The sequence below is a fragment of the Eublepharis macularius genome, chromosome 2, assembly GCF_028583425.1.
Source record: "Eublepharis macularius isolate TG4126 chromosome 2, MPM_Emac_v1.0, whole genome shotgun sequence".
NCBI classification, from domain to species: Eukaryota; Metazoa; Chordata; class Lepidosauria; order Squamata; family Eublepharidae; genus Eublepharis; species Eublepharis macularius.
Window position 1 is genome coordinate 197,576,776 of NC_072791.1, and position 18,608 is coordinate 197,595,383.

An 18,608-nucleotide genomic window follows, 5' to 3' on the forward strand; every position below is an offset into this window, starting at 1 on the left:
TTACAAGCAAAAAATAAAAAGTCTCCTCTTTGGTGGCCTAAAGAATCAGATCCTAAAGGACAATACATATTTGCGATCAACTTACGGCAATCTCTCTCATCTGAAGTGCCATTATCATAACAGTTGTTTACACCATTGCAGACGTATTCAAGAGATATACACCTTCCATTATTGCAAGTAAATTCTGTGTGGGAGTCACAAGTTCGGAACAAGCAGCCCACCTCATCACTGTTGTCTCCACAGTCATTGTAGTGATCACAGCGATAAGGGTAGGGTACACACCGCCCGTTGCCACAGGTGAAAGCTGTTGGCTGACAGGTATGAAAAGCTGCAGGAGAGAAGTGCAATAAAGAAAAGTCACTGACGAAGAGACTCTTGGGGTCTTGGCAAACGCATCAAAGAAGTACACGGGAGCTTAGTTTGTTTTGTTTTTACCTGCCAGGGCAAAGACAGCTGCAAAGCGGACTGCATGAAAAGTAAAATACACATCTTGAGTCAGTCAGTCAGAAGGCAAGGCGGTTAGTTTTGTTTCTACCTGGAAGAGCGTTTCAAGAGCCTACACATCCCTCCATGAGAATTTAACAAATGGCAGAGCAATTCAAACAGGAGGAGGTAAAGTGGGGTTGCTGCAGTCACCATGTTGCCACAAAGCAACACAACTGGTAGGTCAATGGAAAACGTGACATTTCCTTTTTGCTGAGGCTGCTCTATTCTATTTTAAGCTGAATTTGATCAGAAATAGATCCTGGGTCTGCTCCGTTTTTTAAGCATTTTTAAGCTGCATTTTATCAAAAGAAAATCATAATCCACTTTCCCTGCCCATCCTCCTCTTTCTCTTCCGATGCCTGTAGGAGTCCTGCACCACTAGTGCCCCTCCCCAGCTGGCAGTCTTCCAGTGCACAGGGCCAGGAAGGCTGCATGTGCAGAAGAAGAGTTACAGTATGAAACAGGGTTATAAACAGTTTTGGAAATATTTTTGGTATGAGTTGGTGAATTGTGAACATTTCATATACCCCAGCGCAATATCTGGTGTCTAAGTCACACATTATTATTCTGATCTTATAGACATTAAAAACTGGGGAAATGCTTTTTAGTCCATCTAAAAAAAAATTCCAGCCTGCCTGACTCTTAAGAGGATGAGGCAGTTTTAACATCTTTACCATGTCCTCTACATTACTCCAGTTAACCTTCTAACTTTTTCATTTTGAATTCTCTCTGCTCTTAGATGCAAACATGTCTCCTCGCTTCCAGATATCCCAGCAATATAGCCGGTGGGGCCTCTGGCCAAACAGATACTGGATATCTCTTTGATTTTTATCAGAATGGTTTCCTCCAAGGCATGACAATTTCTGATTCAACTGCAGAAGTGCTTACCGCACACGCTTTCCAGTTCATCACTGCCATCGCCACAGTCGTTACCGTTGTCACACTTCCAGCGCTCTGAGATGCACCGCCCGTTAAGGCAGGTGAAGAGCCCTCCGCCACACCTGGTTCCATTGTCCGCAATACAATGCTTGTTATTATTGGCTAAATACCAACGGCCTTCAGAAGGACACTGACACTCTGCACCAGTTGGGCCTACATTTAATGACAACACAAAACAGTGAAATGTGAAAAGGTCAACACCTCTACATAGTATTTACTCCAATCACTCATTTCATAGATTTTTACTCAAAAACAACAGACAGGCTCATAAAGATGTCAGCCCTTTAGCAGCATAGGAAAAGAGCAAGAGTCCAGTAGCACCTATAAGACTAACAAAATTTGTGGTAGGGTAGGAGCTTTCGTGAGTCACAGCTCACTTCTTCAGATACCACTTCTTCAGCTACAGACAGACAAACACAGCTGAGACATCTTACACTAGGATGCTCAAGTGTAAGGAGGCACAATGTTAATTTTATTTTCGCCTCCCAGAAGAGGAGATGAAATTGACAGAGCCTTGGGGAAGTGAAGATGAAATTAACAAACTCTCTGAGGAGCAATCTCCCCCTGTGTAGAGATGTGAAACTGACAGAGCCTTTGGCTCTGTTTTTTAAAACTACACTTCCCAGCTAACTTTGCATCTCCCTACATTTGAGTGTCCTCGTGTAAGATGTCTCATGTAGACAGACTCTTAGAATAATCTCTTTCATGCACTCTAATGAGCGCTATTCATTGTACTGTTGCAGTCCCATTAGTTCCGAGACTGCAACAACCACATCAGGATATAAAAATAGCATGGCAATTCCAGGGAGAGGCTCATACAGTATCTGTCTTGCCAAAATGAGGTTTCTACCTTAGCACTCACTCCAACAGGAAGCCCGGTAGCTACTAATAAGCTCTCTGGCCGCTGCAGATTAGCTCATGCATCCCATTATCCCATTTGGTTTTGCTAAAGAAAACTCAAGAAAGGAAAGCACTGAAGTGTTATAAGTTGCCTATAGGTTGGCAAAAATGGGCTTCACTGAAGGACATTTGCTTCACCATGGATAGATATGTGTTTGGGTTAGAAAAACTAATAAATACCAAGGCATTCATTTTACTATTGCTAGATGTCTGAAAGAGGCTCCGGATACTCAAAGCAAGTTTCTATGGGTGTTATGAGACACTGACGTCTGCCACTACAAACACATATTGGGTGTGTGTATGGTATTTTGCTACCTCATGATACATTTGAATTTGACTTGAATATACCCCATACGTGATATGTCTAAGGTACGACGTATAGACTGTTGCATTAATAAACACACACCATACTGTACAATGATTACCTGCCTGTATCCTTGGACCTTATTCCCCAATTTCTCCAGAATGGCTGCCTATGATCCACCTCTAGTAATGAGAGGATCAGCATGTCACAGTCTGGTTTCTCCTGGGTAAGAGTTGCTTCTTTTACGAGTTGCTGAAATCTTGGGAGGTGATGGATCATCACCAGACAATGCAATATAGATATGATTGGGATTTGCCAAAGCTTAACTGTCTGCTGCTTAGTATTAGAGCATCCACTTTGCATGCAGAAGGTCCTCGGTTCAATCAGTGCACCTCCAGTTCAAAGGACCAGGCAGCATGTGATGTGAAAGGTATCTGCCTGAGACCCTGATGTGCTGCATCCAGTCTGAACAGACCTTACTGGACCTACATTCTGACTCTGTACAAGGCAGTTTCATCATATATGCGCTATGCAGTTTGTAAACCATGCCCTCCACTTCTTGTGCAATAGTGATCCAAACTAAAATGCAATTTGTGTGCAAAATTATTGCTTCTGATCTGATTCTTTGCCAAAACACATTAAACTCAGCCACAATACAGATGTTATTCAATTCATTATTCAGTATCTTTTTTTTTACCTGTTACACAAATATGACTGCAACCACCATTAAACCGGTTACAAGGATTGGTGCATTGCTGTTGCTTGTTTTTGGACCAGACGTGAATATCCATCGGTCTGGATGGCAGATTTGAGATCATAACAATCTGATCGGACCCATCATATTTGTTGGCTCGGTAAACACTTTTGGTGTTCCAATCTGTCCAGTAAATATGTTGATCGAAGAGGGTCATTGCAAATGGATACAGGGCCGTGCTAACAATGACCTCACGATTTGTACCTGTAAGGGAGCTGCGTTCTATCTTCTGTCTACAACAAGTAGGAGATGTTAGTATTTGAAAACAAAACATGAGATGCCAAAATTTCACTGCATTGTATGCCTATAATATCCCCTTAGGAGAAATGCTGAGAAGCACATCAAAGCTTACTGTCACCTTCAAAAATCCTTATAACTCACAGCAACCATATATTAACACTATTAACTTTAATTGTACTCCAAACCATAAGCATTTGCACAGAATTACATGCTCTGGTGTCCTGTCCTATTGTTAGCGAACTAATTATAACATACTTAGAGAATCATGCCCACTTAGATTTAAGAACATTCCGTAGACTTTGCTCCCATCATTTTGCTCACTTGGCAAATAGAAAATAAATCATGGAATGCCACTGGCTACAAAAAAATGTCTTACTGACTGCGATTACAATGCAGTTTCTATGCTACTAAACTACTGCATATTATTTAGGCTAGTGCCATAGGCAAGCATCTGAGAAACACTAAAATATATAGTTCCAACTGCAAGTAAATTAAACATATGTACATACAAATTTGCATCGGCCCAATAAAGCTGCTGTTCCTCATAGTCTAATGTAAGTCCATTTGGCCATACTAAGTTGGTGCTGACAATGGCTGTCCTGAAATTTCCTCCAAGTGTTGCTCGTTCTATTTTAGCACTGGAACTCCAGTCAGTCCAGTACATGTACCTATGAATAACAAAGGTATTAATGTATTTATTTGTGTACTTATTTCTCAAAAGAGCATTTATGTTTCACCCTCCAGAATAAAATCAACCCTCCAATGGGCTGAATGAAAAATAAAATGAAACTGCAACAATAGCAATAACACTAAAATCATCTACAAAATGAAAACATAAAACATCAACACAACAGCAAAAGGAAACATAAACCCACAGCAACTGCCCCAAAACAAGTTACAACAGCAAACTCCACCCAAAACAATTCCCAGCAGAGAAAACAGTGTATCCAACCATGTGTGCACAGCAGGCACATGGAGTTTTCCTATGTTCTTCTTCGTTCCTGTAGCCCTTTCCGATCTCTGCAAAGATCATTTTTGGGGGTGGCAAGATCCACATGGGAGAAAGGGGTTGGGGGGCTGGAGTAAGGAGGGACAAGGGGATGAAATTGCCTCTTCCCTTCTGTGGCACTGCACTTGCAGAGGAGGAGCAATTTCATCCTCTTGTCCCTTCTCATTCCAGTTCCCGCAACCTGGGCCATTATTCCTCTGCACAGGTCATACAAATCCAGGAACGATTTTTCCAGGTATCAGAAGAGGAAACAAGAATGAAGAGGGAAGCAGGGAAAACTCCCATGATCCATGTATAGACAGTTGGATAAGGGCCAATAAAATTATTAGGCCAAACAAACTCAAACAATAAAACCAAACAAGTTTAACCAATAGAACCACTGAAGCCTTCTTGGACAAAACAGGCTTCCAAAAGTCCTGAAACAAAAGGGTACAGTAAACTTCCTCCACTAGGGAGGAAATGGATGCTTCAAGGACTCCCTTATTAATATTGATAAGAGAAACAACAAGCTATACAGATGCAGATATCCCTTGTTTCACTATACAATATGCAGATAGGACAGCTTACCCTTGGCAAGGGTCCAATACAATAGCTCGTGGCCGTGGAACATGAGCCACCACAGAGCGATTAGATCCATCCACAGCCATTGAACTGATGGTCTGATTTAGATAGTCGCTGTAATAAAGTCTGTTGTTGATCCAATCAAAGGCTATACCGTCTGGAGTTCCCAAATCTTAAGACACCCAAAACACAAAGAAGAACAAATAATGCTGCATGGAAACACTACGAATCAATCACCATAACATATTCAACAGCCTTTCTTACTCCAACACTTATTGTCACAGTGGGAGAGACTACCGGTCTATCTAATAGTTGCAGATTATTTAAATGCATAGCAGAAGACAAGGGTATGGCAATGTGCACTTCTTAAGGCTCTGGAATGAAAGCATGGCTACTCCCAACCTTGGGAACATCTACATTATACTTAATTTGAGTGCCCTACCATCTGTGCATGCTATTATTACTACTAATAAAAGGAAGATCAGCACCTTAATCAATATCCCAGTAAACAAATCTAAGCACAGTTATTTAAGAAGAAGCATGATTTACAGTGCAATCCTAACCAGATTTACACCTTTCAAAATCTATCAAAGTCAATGGGCTTTGAAAGGTGCAACTCTGTTTAGGATGACACTGTTAGCATGACTACAGGCAGAGCTGGAGTAATATTCTGACTGGAGACGTTTTAAAGCTTAAAACACACCCCAATTTATTCATATAATCATACAACTGAGCAGTATAACCTTGAAAAATGTGTAATCATGTTTACCTGATGCTATTACAGTGGGGTTGCCCGTTCCAGAGTAGATGTTAAGGTAACTTATTTTTCCTGTGCCCGCTGGGGAACTCTGAGTGAAATAGACCACATTGTTCACACTGTCATAGTCAAGAGCTACTGCAGTTCTTAAAACATTCACTGTTCGAAATGGAGGGCTATGATTCTCAGGATCCAGGTGCATGCTCCTAAGGGCATTCTCCAAAGCAAAGATTAGGTAGTCATCCGTTGAAATGGAGCAGCTTTTGCCATTACTGTCTAGCAACCCAAACGCACAACCACACTTAGGTGTTACCAGATCTGGGAGTGCAAAACACAAATGTGAACAGCCTCCATTGTTCTCCAGACATGGATTGTGGTTCACATCAGCAGGGGACCGTGACTGGTAGTGACTGTGGTAAATGCTAACGTCTCTCAACCAGTTGATATTGTCTCTTATAACGGTTGGTTGTTCAGTATTTCCTGGCTCTTTACTAGCTTGGAAGATTTTTTTCAAATTCCTATCTACCCAAATCATTGAGTTTTCGAAAATAGTAATGCCATATGGAGTTGGGTAACGGCTGCCATAGCGGACAATTTCGGGCTCTCCACCATCTTGTGAAATTCTTGCAATCATGTCTAAAGAATCATCCACCCAGTAGACGTAACCACTGCTATGATCTACTGCCAAGCCACGTGGTGTCACGATGCCTTCAGATACCAGTACAGTCCTATTGGTACTGTCAAGAAATGCACGTTCTATCTTTGGATCCTGTCCATAATCTGCCCAAAAAAGGTATCGGTTTTTGGGATCTACTACTATATGCCTTGGCATATCCACAGTGGTTTTAAGCAGTACACGCCGGTAAGTCGTATTTAAACGCAGAACTTCTATAAAAGTCTCGGTCAGGAATGCATTAGTAAAATAGAGATTTCCTGTGTAAAAAAGAACACCAAAGCAAATAAACATAGATTCATTTTCAAGCACCATTAAAGACAGACAAACAATACACGAATACAAAGAAACATTCTACAAGCTAAAATTATACAGATATAACACCGAATCACGGACTTTCCCTTAATCATCATTAAATGCTAAACATGATTACCTAAATGATGGTTAAGTGTTCGCCGCAAACCACAACATTAAAAAATCCACAATTTTCAGCAGGTTTGCGGAACTTTGGTGTGCAATAACTAACCGCGGGTTAGATTCTATCGTTATTGAACCACTGTAACTAAGATAATTTGTCTGCCTTTCCGGTTCTTTGTTTACAGTGTTAACAGTAGTCTTGCTAGTGTGTCATTAAACACACCTTCTCTTAACTAGGCTTATCTTGACAGGCTAAACCATGATTTCAGTAGACATCTGGAAACTTAAGGTTAAGGCAACAAATGATGGCTAATAAAAACGTTATCTACCCTGGGTCTTAGTCTCCAGATCAACATCTGCTTCCTCAGAAAAAAAGTACGGAACGTATGACCCCATTCAAAGTGGAGAGCAAAACCTTTTGAACGCAAAGATGTAGAATTGGCGTCATGCCACTAAATGAGGAATCTTCCACTGAAGGAAGCCTTGTTCAGAGAAGGCTTTCTCTGAAAGAATATTTCTTACTTAGTGGAAGAAAACCATTGGATCCAATCCATGGCTACTTCGCTAAAAGCTAGTGGATGTTCATTAATGAATTCTTTAAAGCCAGTATTTTTTTTCTTCTGGCTTTATTTTACAGTTGCATTTCCTGTGCCCTGTCTTTGGACATTTGAAGATAAACTTCTGAACTGTTTCATTTAGTGCCTCTGCCTCTGCCTCTGCCTCTCTCTCTCTCTCTCTGAGCTCCCTCACTTTTGAGGCTTTTGATGTGCAGAAGAGCCAGGTGTTCCAGAAGTTTCCATGTGCACCTTAAGATACGGGGCTGGAGTCCTGCTTAGGCAGCTCTCTCCAAGCCTTTTCAGCAGTGTTGTAGTCCTACCTCTTTGGCAGGGCTTTTGACATGTGCTGAAAGCCCAACAGAAGAACAGGGCCGAATGCTAGCTGGAAAGGATCTGTGGGCTGACAGCTCTAATCCCTTTGGAGCAGCGCTCCAGCCCTACCTCTCTGGCAAGGCTTTTCCAGTGCCAGCTGAAAAGGATCCACAAGCTGGCAGTGGCACTCAGACTGCTGGGTGGATGCTGCTAGGCTACACATACAAAACCAAGCAATGGCTACTCCCGTATACGATCAATATCAAGAAAGGGGAAACCCACGGGAAGTAAAGGTCAATTTTTATATATGAATTTTATATTTAAAGTGCAAGTGCTATAAATTAATTTAGTGCATCAACAACAATAGCATATCATATAATTCATAAATATAAAATCAATATAAACATTCAAAAAGGACATATTCCAGTAGAAAACTAGCAGCAGCAGTCCACTCTTAATTTCCAAAAAGTCCACTGAAACGAGATTGTGCAATAAACTGTTGTCCGAACACCGTCTCCGTTGTTATTACTTCTTCCATGTGTTTGTCTACTAAATTCTTCCAATGAGAAAAAAGCCGTGAGGGTGAGGTTGGTGGAAATGATTTCAAAAATAACTTTAAAGAATTTATGAGCTCGATAGTTATTTTAATATTGTTATTGTAATATCGTAATAATAGGTGGTTCTTGGCATAAGAATTTCTGAAAGGTACATAAACATATGTGCTGCACTAGAGTAGTACAGACCTGATACCCAATCGACCGCAATCCCACGGATTCCATTGCGCCCTATCCCATCTGTGATGACATTTGTGAAATAGGAGCCATCTGGCTTGACTCGGCGTATTGCGTTTTGAGAAGGACTGCTGCTGCTGAAGTCACACCAGTAAATGAAACCAGAAGGGATATGGACATCCACATGTAGTGCATTTCTCCCTGAAACATTTTGAAAAAATGTAATTCTTCAGTTATTATTCCATTTGCTGTATGCTGTTAACCTTAGGACTAGTTATTAGACCTTCTATTTAAAAAGCCCAACCATTTTCCATTTGTCTGGGAGCCATCCATCAGTTCTAACCCCTGAACTTGGAAGCAGAGTTTTCACCGTTCCTCCCTTTCAAGCTCCACTAACCACAGAAAGATCAGTGGGTGATTTGCAAAAGTCACCTGGTCTACCTATAGGTTCAGTGATTCAATATTTGTTTTAATAATCATTACGGAAAGGTTTATCACTATTTTTTATTGTTAATGATTTCAATGGAAATTCTGATACAATTGATTTTATTGGGACTCGGGGCTGGTTCATTCATGCATCTTAACCTTCATGTGTGAATGTATCATCATAGATATCAGAGATAACACCATTAGAAACAACACTTTTGTATCAGCCAAAATCTCCTCAAACACAGTATTTTGCAAGTAAGTATCACACATTCTGTTAACCAAGGCTTTTTTTCAGCGGGAACGCAGTGGAACGGAGTTCCGGAACCTCTTGAAAATGGTCACGTCTGGTGGCCCCGCCCCCCTGATCTCCAGACAGAAGGGAGTTTAGATTCCCCTCCGCGCCGCCGAGCAGCATGGAGGGCAATCTAGACTCACCTCTGTCTGGAGATCAGGGGGCGGGGCCACCAGCCATGTGACCGTTTTCTCCGAGGGCAACCCACTGAGTTCCACCACCTCTTATCCCAGAAAAAAAGTCCTGCTGTTAACAATAGTTGAGTAATGAGAAATCAAGTGATGCATATGCATGTGTGAACCAGCACAGTCATTTGAGCCTCAGGGTTTGAAGAATAAGTGAAGAATCTTTCTCCTGCAGACGATATATTTATAGTGCATCAATGTTGCTCTGAGGTCCACAAAGAGAATAAAAACTGCAATCACTGGAATTAACCAGACACATTAAATATAACGTAACAGTGCCTGTATGTAGAACTGCCATGCATTTTACCAAACATCATGTTTGGAGAGCGATAAGAATTGTATTATTTCACCCTACTCTTGGTGCCCATGTTCCAGCATTACCTTTTTTTCTGGACTCCAGTCAAACTAATAGTTATAATTTAAGAGAAGCCCAAGCCCTCAGACTCACCATGGGTGCTGATTGGGAGCCACTGGGTGCAGGGCCCAGGGCATGGTGGCTGCCACGCTTTCCCGCCCCAGGCAGCTCCCAGCAGCCTCTTCATGAGGCACGGGAGCCAATGGGTTCAAACTGTCTGGTTGGCCAATTAGTGGCTGCCTGGCCAGGCAAAGGGATCTTGGGAGTGAGGTACAGAAGGGGCAAGCCCTGCTTGGGGGCTGCCAGGGTGTCTCGCTCCCAAGTGGCAGAGGAACCATTCAGAGCTAAACTACAAGTGACACCTGACACAGGTTGGACACTTGTCAGCTTCCCTCAAGTTTTGATGGGAAATGTAGGCAGCTTGGCGGAATGTTGGACAAGTGACAGTTGAAAAGTCCATTGGACAGCAGCTGCAAAACCAGGACGCCTACATTTCCCATCAAAACTTGAGGGTAGCTGACAAGTGTCAGGCATCACTTGTAGCTTGGCTCTCAGAGACTTAGGACCATGTGGATTCCCACTGACTGCCATCTCATGGTTTCCACCTCAGCAGGTGGGCTGAGGGGATATGTGGGTCATCAGCTGGCAGGCAAGTCAGCCAACGCTTGGGTCCAAGCCCCGTGTGAGGTGCCAATGCCCTGTAAAGTTGTAATCAATACAAGTTATGGCCTTTTGAACTCCATCTGGTGACTCCGTGACTTCTGTTGCCTTGCCCTTGCCATCCACCCCTTGAGCTGGCTCCACAAATCCAAGTATTTCTCCTCAACCAGCTTGTTTCTCTCATTTTTAAATAACACAAAATCCACTGATAGGTTTATATGAGGCACACAAAGCATTACCCATCTATAGCGGTAAAGCAGATCATTAGACATAAAAGGATTTTGCTCAGGAGCGATAATCTTCACCTACCCCTTCCTGCCAAGGGGACCATTGCTTCAGAGTGGTCAGATGTTTCCAAGCTAAATCCTTTAATTGCAGACAGCATGGAAACAACAACAAAGGAACTGTATGGGGAACAGGTTCTGTTATCAGGATTTAACTGGAAGCCAGTAGCACAAGCACATGAAAAAAGCCCCCCGGGCAAGGGCAGGCAAAGTTGCTGACAACTTCCAACGTTGTTACTGCAGCCATTTGAGGAACCAGCAGAATCTAAAGGAGGGAGAGACAAATGTAAACGAGAAGTGAAATTCACGGCTGAGGCTGACACAGAAGTAAGGAGCCATACACACTTTCATCACACCTATGCAGACAAAAGAACGTATGTAAAGGCAGTGATAAATCACGTGGTTTTCTTTATCGGTTGAGCTCAGATCAGAAATGCAAGTTCATTTGTTTGTCTAACCACACTTGTCTGTGTGATTTGAAACTCTACATCTCTTTGTTCAGGTCAGTACATGAAATTTGCACTCTGTGGTGTCATATGTGACAAGCATTGTACAGGACAAAGAACATGGTATGATACAGAACATGACACGATATAGAATATGATAAAGGTAAAGGTGAAGGTAGTCCCCTGTGTAAGCATCGAGTCATTACTGACCCATGAGGGGGCATCGCATCATGACGTTTTCTTGGCAGACTTTTTTATGGAGTTGTTTGCCATGGCCTTCCCCAGATAGAATATGATACATAAATTTTTAAAAAAACATAAGGTTTGGCCACATCAAATATTAGCAGTGCAAACATAAATACAGTTACTCCAGTCTAACCCCACTGAAATCAATGAGCTTAGACTGGAGTAACTCTGCTTAGGATTGCCCTGCAACTCCAGGACTATCTCAATTGACATCAATTTAATTCACTGAATAAAGACTTTTCCTATTACATTAAATTTCTCTTTGTTGCCAAGGAGCAGATAAAGCCCCAAAACAAATGTTAAGGAGTAAGACGTTGAGGTGCTGCTAGCCTGCCACCATATTCTCTCTCCCTGACTTTTCCTATTTTTCTGCATTTTTGTATGGACAATAGAAAAACTGGTATAAAAGCAGGAAATTTGAAATTTGGATCAAATAACAAACTGAAAAGCTTTAAATCACCATCTTTCAATTTTTTCAGGTTAGACATATATTATCTACATATGCATAAATATGGCTTAAGGCAAAAAAACCCCTACATTTCAATATCTTATTAGTTATATGGGAGGTATTATTGCAAATATTCATTATTAGCTTTTGATATCCTGACTTTAAGCTATACCAAGAAATGGGGAAAGGATTTACATATTAGTATTTATATGGATGAATGGCAAGGGAATGATTTTCTTCCAAAACTGATTTCTGTTAATATGAAGGAAAACTGCCTAAAGGTGTTCTAGATTAGCAAAGATATATAAAAATGCTCGGGACTATTGCTGGAGATGCAACACATTGAATGAAGAAACAATACCGTTTTTGGACTAGTTTCAGAATTAAATGTTTTGGAAATACGTAATTCAGTTTATTAATCAAATGTTGGCTTGTAATATTCCTCTATGTCCTAAGGTTATATGACTGGGTTTGCTTAAAGAATATGTGTCTTCTTTAATTTGGCATTAGTTCTAACAGGGCAATCGTAAGAATTCTAAGCTCATTCTAACAGTGCAATCGTAAAAAGAGTTATGCCAGTCTAAGCTCATTCAAATCAATATGCTTAGACTGGACTAACTCTTTTTAGGATTGCATTGTAAATTTGTTAACTGTAGCAAAAATGGCAGTTGCTGCTAACTGGAAGAAAAAAACCTCCATCTAAGAATGAATGGTTTAATCATGTTTAGAATACTGCCTTAACAGAGGGGTCCCTAACCTTTTTGAGCCTGTGGGCACATTTGGAATTCTGACAGTGTGGTGGGCGCAGCAACAAAATGGCTGCTACAGCTTACCTCCAGTCATACAGTGAAGATTCTTGTGCAGTGGAAGCAACTTCTGCCAAAGCAATGTTCTTAAAAATCTACACAGCCAATTAAATCTCCAATGGCCAATCAGAAACCCTGCTGGGCAAAAGCCCCACCTGGCCCAACCCACTTTCTAAAAACACTTGGAGAGCACAACTGTGCCCACGGGCATCATGCTGGGGACCCCTGCCTTAATGAATAAAATTAACGTATTATCAGAGATTTTGTATGATCTAGATGGCATGTATCAGATAAATTTATTAAGTGCTGTTCATCATTTATTATGTTTTGGAACAACAAAATTCATGATGGAACTCTTCCATTTGCTTTGTATAAGTTGTTATAATTGACAAGATAATATTTAAGTTTAAATAAAACTTACTGATCTTGGCACTGTGATTATGGATTTATACTCTGAATCTTTTTTTTGGTATAGTACTACTTAACTTATAGCTTATATTTCTGTTTACCTGTTTAATTATTTACATAATTTATATGGAAAATTAATTTACAAACTAGGAGTGAAAAATAAACTGCTCTTAGAGATGGCAATTTATTTATTTACATTTTCCCGAATAAATTAATAAATAAGTTGCCTACTCTAAGATCTAGAGATTCCTTGTAACAGAAATATGGTTATGAAATTCTTTCTCCATGCTGGTTCTCAGTTTTTAAAAGACTGATAAATTCCCTGCTTTTTCAGAATGGCTTTTGGGGTTCTTGGCTCAGAACAGAACTACAAATGCTCCTTTTCTTGATTTTGTGTGTGTGTGCTCGTGTCCAGAGCGCAGTCTCTGAGGCTGCAATTTTAAGAGGGAACATGATGCACAGGGGAAAGTATTTAACCCTTTCCCTGTGCCCTAAGTCTCCACAGGATCACATCAAACACTCACTGTCACGATAATAAACTCGGAGGCATTTCAGTCTTGAAACGTTGTCTCTCAGCACCACTTTATTGGCTCCAGTAGACTTGTCAACCCGCTCAATAACCTCATAATCACGGTCAGTGTAGTACAGAAAAGATCCATAGACAGCCACTCCCCAGGGGTGAGAGAGGTGAAAAACCAGGGTCATTCTGTTTGTGCCATCCACATTCCCTCGTTCAATCTGGGAGATAAAGAATATTAAATATTACAAAAGTCAGTTATCCATGTGTAGGAACATATTCGGTTTTTAAAACTATACCCTTTGGTTGCTCCTTTTAACTGTAGACAATCTTTGTATCTTCTCACATGAACTCAAATAAAAGCTGTTTAGAAGATTTAAACGCTGATCATAACGTAGCTAATGTTAGGTCCTAACTACACATGATGAGAAATTCATGAAAGAATCTCTCAGCATAAGCTGACCAACTCAGCCTAACTTTAATCAATGAGATTTACTCCTAGGAAAGTGGGAGTTACTCCTAAAGACTGCAGCCTCACTTTTAAAAAAAGATGGAACAGGCTGGGGGGAATTGGGGGCAGGATTAATAAACTATCTCCCCAAAGCTAATTGTTTTGCTTCCATGTTATATTTTTGAGATTTTCTAGCTTTCAGTTCATGGATGCTATTGATTTCATTATTGCATTAGGGTTGCTTTTAAAGTTTTAATTTAGGTATGTATTGTATTTAATGGTCCACCTTTCTCACCGAGACTCAAAGCAGATTATACATGGAACATCAATCTAATAAACGAGGGAGTAAGACTAGGATTACAGCAGTCTGAAGCAAAGCATAAGCATTAAATATGACATGTTAAACAACACAGAAATTGGTGTTGCCTAAGTATGAAAACAAGGCAGTGACATATTAAGGGCACTAAGATGGATTTTAACAGATGTTGTTTACTATGTTTGCTTTGTTAATTCAGTTATTTGCATTTATTATTTGGTTGATTTTTGGCTTAATTGACTAGTGGCTTAGTGATCTTATGTTACTTTTTTACATTTATTTTGTAGACCACCCTAAGTGTTTTTAAAGTAGAAGGTTGTAACGTCAAAGTTATGAATAAATAAATAACAATGATTTTTTAAAAAAAAAATTGAGAGCCAGTTTGGTGTAGTGGTTAAGAGCAGTGGAACTCTAATCTGGAAAACTGGGTTTGATTCTCCACTCCTCCACCTGAAGCCAGCTGGGTGACCTTGGATCAGTCACAGCTCTTCCAAAGCTCTCTCAGCCCCACCCACCTCACAGGGTGATTGTTGTGGGGATAATAATAACATACTTTGTAAACTGCTCTGAGTGGATGTTAAGTTGTCCTGAAAGGTGGTATATAAATCAAATGTTATTATTATATTATTAAATAACAGATGAGACCCTGGAAGGGGGGCTCCATGCCATTTTCATAATCTCAAAAACCCTCCTGAGCTGCAGTTTGTTGTACTGGGAAAGGCATAGAGGCACCATATAGGAAAGATATCATAAAGCACATCTTTCTCCCTGCAGATTTTAAAATGTCATTCACTGAAAACCTCAAGTCTAGCTGGAGCCATAAACTTCTAACCTACCTCCAGTGTCCTCAACAAAGCCATGGTATGGAAAATGCTGCAGAAAGGACATTGCAGCTTGCAAGTAGAACTGGAAAGCCCCGTATACAGGGAGCATAAACATATATCTGAGCATTCCTTATGACTTTGAAAAATCATCCTCTAAAAACTTGGTAAGGAGCTTCACTCATCTGAACAGGGTCTCCTACAGGTAGCAGGCTGCACACAGGTTAAGTCAGGAGCAGCCTGTACATGGGCTTTCTCTGTGGTGGCCCCTATCCTGTGGAATGACCTGCCTGAGGAAGTCAGAAGAGCCCCCACTCTCCTGGCTTTTCATAAACAATGCAAAACCGAACTATTCAAAAAGGCTTTTTACTCAAATGGGAGGGCTGTATTGTAGGGATGGGGTCTCAGATGCTTCACTAATGAGTTCGGGATCATCAACTTCATCACCATTTTTGCCTTATATATCATCTGCTGCTTTGAGTGTTTGAGCCACTGCTCAGAGAGGCAGAAAAAAAATAGCTGGCTGTTAATCCGTTCTTTTATTTTGAAACCTTTTCTGTTTAACCCCAGTATGTTATTAGTTTAAAATATGTTCACTCTTATGTGCCATCTTGTAAATAAAGTTTATTTTTGGTTGTTTAACCCTAGCTGGCTTGAGATTGTTACCTGAGGGGAAATACCTGACACACAAACAAATGTTCTGATCATGTCGAATGAACCTAGTTTAAATGGTGGCAGCATATACATGGGGAAAGTAAACTTTGAGTTCCTTTTCCCCCAATAGCCCTGGGTTGTAGCTGGGTGAGGGGAGGCAAATACAGGGAATGGGGCTGTCTGTCTGGTGGAGCCTCAGGAAAAGGACAGAGGGGACCCCATGAGGATTTGGGTCAGGGCTGTAGTGGAGGCTAGACAGGTGGTGTATGGTGGGGGGGGGACTTCCACCTTTTACTTGCCTGGGAAGCCCCAAACCTGTGAAGGGAGGTTTGAGGTGGATGGCAAGGAATGTGAAAGGGCTGTGTGTCTGTGGGTGTGGCGTGGGGTATACCCACCTATATCTACCCATACCTGCCATAGCATACGTACCACTCCACTGCTTGTGACTGGCCAATAGAGCTTTTGCTCCTTGATATCAATGGTGATAAATTCAACATGGTCAAGGTTACCAGTGAAGAGGGTCCTGATATCTGAGCCATCCATGTTTGCGCTGGCAATCTTTGCTGGGATCCCACTGGAAGTTCCTTGGTCCGTCCAGTACAGCTTCCTGCAATAAACGTTATCTCAACTACCACAAAAGCAGACATGAGTAATTTTTATGAGTAATCTCAGTTGACCAAATACAGAATCATAGAATCATAGGGTTGGAAGGTACCTCCATGGTCAGCTAGTCCAACCCCCTGCACAATGCAAGAAATTCACAACTTCCTCTCCACTACACACACCCAGTGACCCCTGCTTTGTGCCCAGAAGATGGCAAAACTGGCCAGGGGGAAATTGCTTCCTGACCCCCAAGTGGCGATCAGCATTACCCTGAGCATGTAAGAAGGGGCCACGAAAACTAAGCACTGATGTAGCCCTTCCTGCCCTCCCTCTCATGATCTGCCTAGGTTCATGGAATCAGCACTGCTGTCAGATGGCCGTTGCTTAAAAACCTCCAAAGAAGGAGAGCCCACCACCTCCTGAGGAAGCCTGTTCCACTGAGGGACTGCACTAACTGTCAAGAAGTTCTTCCTAATGTCTAGCCAAAACTCTTTTGATTTAATTTCAATCCATTGGTTCTGGTCCGACCTTCTGGGTCAATGGAAAACAACTGTGTTCAGACCCATCACCATCTTCACTGCCCTCCTCTGGACACGTTCCTGCTTGTCTACACCCTTCTTAAACTGTGGTGCCCAAAACTGAACACAACACTCTACGTGAACTCTAACCAGAGCAGAGTAGAGAGACCTCATTACTTCACGCAATCTGGACATTGTACTTCTGTTGATACAGCCCAAAATCGCATTTGCCTTTTTAACTACCACATCAGAGTGCTGACTCATGTTCAGTGTAATATTCTGCTAAGATCCCCTAGATCCTTTTTGCATATCCTACGGCCAAGACAAGTCTCCCCCATTCTATAATTATGCATTTGATTTTTCCTACCTAAATGCAGAACTTCACATTTACATTTATATGTGTCTAGCCATTACATTTTATCCCACTGAGACACTCAGAGAGGCTTGCACGGTTCTTCTTTTTCTCATAATACCCTAGGAGCAAAACTGGGAAGCAAAAAGAGTGAACCTGGGTCTCCCAGACCAAGGTATGAACCTGGGTATTCCAAAAGTCTAGACAGACACTCTAGACACTGCTGCACTGGCCCTGAATGCAATGTGTGCCCTGATGGATTTGACTGCATATAGCCCTGGAGTTGTTACTGAAATAAATTGAGAAAAAAATCACTCCCCATTTTATTAACTGTAGGACTGGAAGACAGTGAGTTGCATTTTATCTAATTCAGACTCCTAAAGTAAGACAAGAGCTTCCGTGAAACTCCCAACTCCTTAGGAAAGGTTTGCAAACAAATTCACAAAAATTACTAGTCTACCGCCCAACCAATATATACTGTGTAGTGAATAATCACTTTTGTTTCTATCAAGAGTGCTACAAAAGGATGTGGCACCTTCCCACTCCACTAAACTAGAAATTACTAAACAAAAAACAATCAAATCTGAGCTAAAATGGCACTGCTGTGTATTTTTACATATACTCTTAACTTATCTGCTACACAAAAAATCACTTCTTGGTACTACCTGGATAATATTAGAAATGCACTAAAATACATTAACCTATCCAAAATAGTTTCCTGGTATCTATGACTCTGGAGAGCAGGATACCAGAAAATCTAAGATTGAATTCACAAATGCCTTTCAAAGTTCTTTTTGATCTCTCTCTCCCACTGCTGGTGTGTGCATATGAAAAAGATAGGCTGTTTAAAATATGGTGGCACCAAGTTTCTGATCCAGGCCATGCCGGAATGCCAATTTATGATTTCATTCCAACCTTCCACAGCTTTATTTACTGAGCACACCTATATCATCTCTCCAGATATCTGCTCAAGGTAGCTACAATTCATATGTCATTTTTGACTAACTCATCAAATCAGAGTCTGATAAAACTAGTGGCCTGAAGAAAGGCAATTTAATTCAAACCATCTCCTGTATAATCACATTCTCTCGATCAAACTCAAAGTTTCCTTGTTTGCTAAGTCTTCCTTCATCGTCTGGATAATGATCCTTCATAAAGATGTATGCAATTTAGCTAT

The 18,608-nt window shown here is 41.1% G+C and overlaps 1 protein-coding gene across 1 annotated transcript in view; it reads right to left on the bottom strand.

Annotated features, from left to right (window-relative positions):
* Positions 1-18,608, bottom strand: part of LRP2 (LDL receptor related protein 2) — a 175,606-nt gene that overhangs the window by 56,378 nt on the left and 100,620 nt on the right. Inside the window, exons 35-44 of the mRNA XM_054971732.1 lie at positions 16,388-16,565; positions 13,724-13,937; positions 10,871-11,110; positions 8,653-8,841; positions 5,963-6,883; positions 5,200-5,365; positions 4,133-4,291; positions 3,327-3,616; positions 1,375-1,578; positions 86-328 (exon numbers count right to left, since the gene is read on the bottom strand). Coding sequence (XP_054827707.1) covers positions 86-328; positions 1,375-1,578; positions 3,327-3,616; positions 4,133-4,291; positions 5,200-5,365; positions 5,963-6,883; positions 8,653-8,841; positions 10,871-11,110; positions 13,724-13,937; positions 16,388-16,565 — 2,804 coding nt within the window. The remainder of the gene's footprint in view (positions 1-85; positions 329-1,374; positions 1,579-3,326; positions 3,617-4,132; positions 4,292-5,199; positions 5,366-5,962; positions 6,884-8,652; positions 8,842-10,870; positions 11,111-13,723; positions 13,938-16,387; positions 16,566-18,608) is intronic.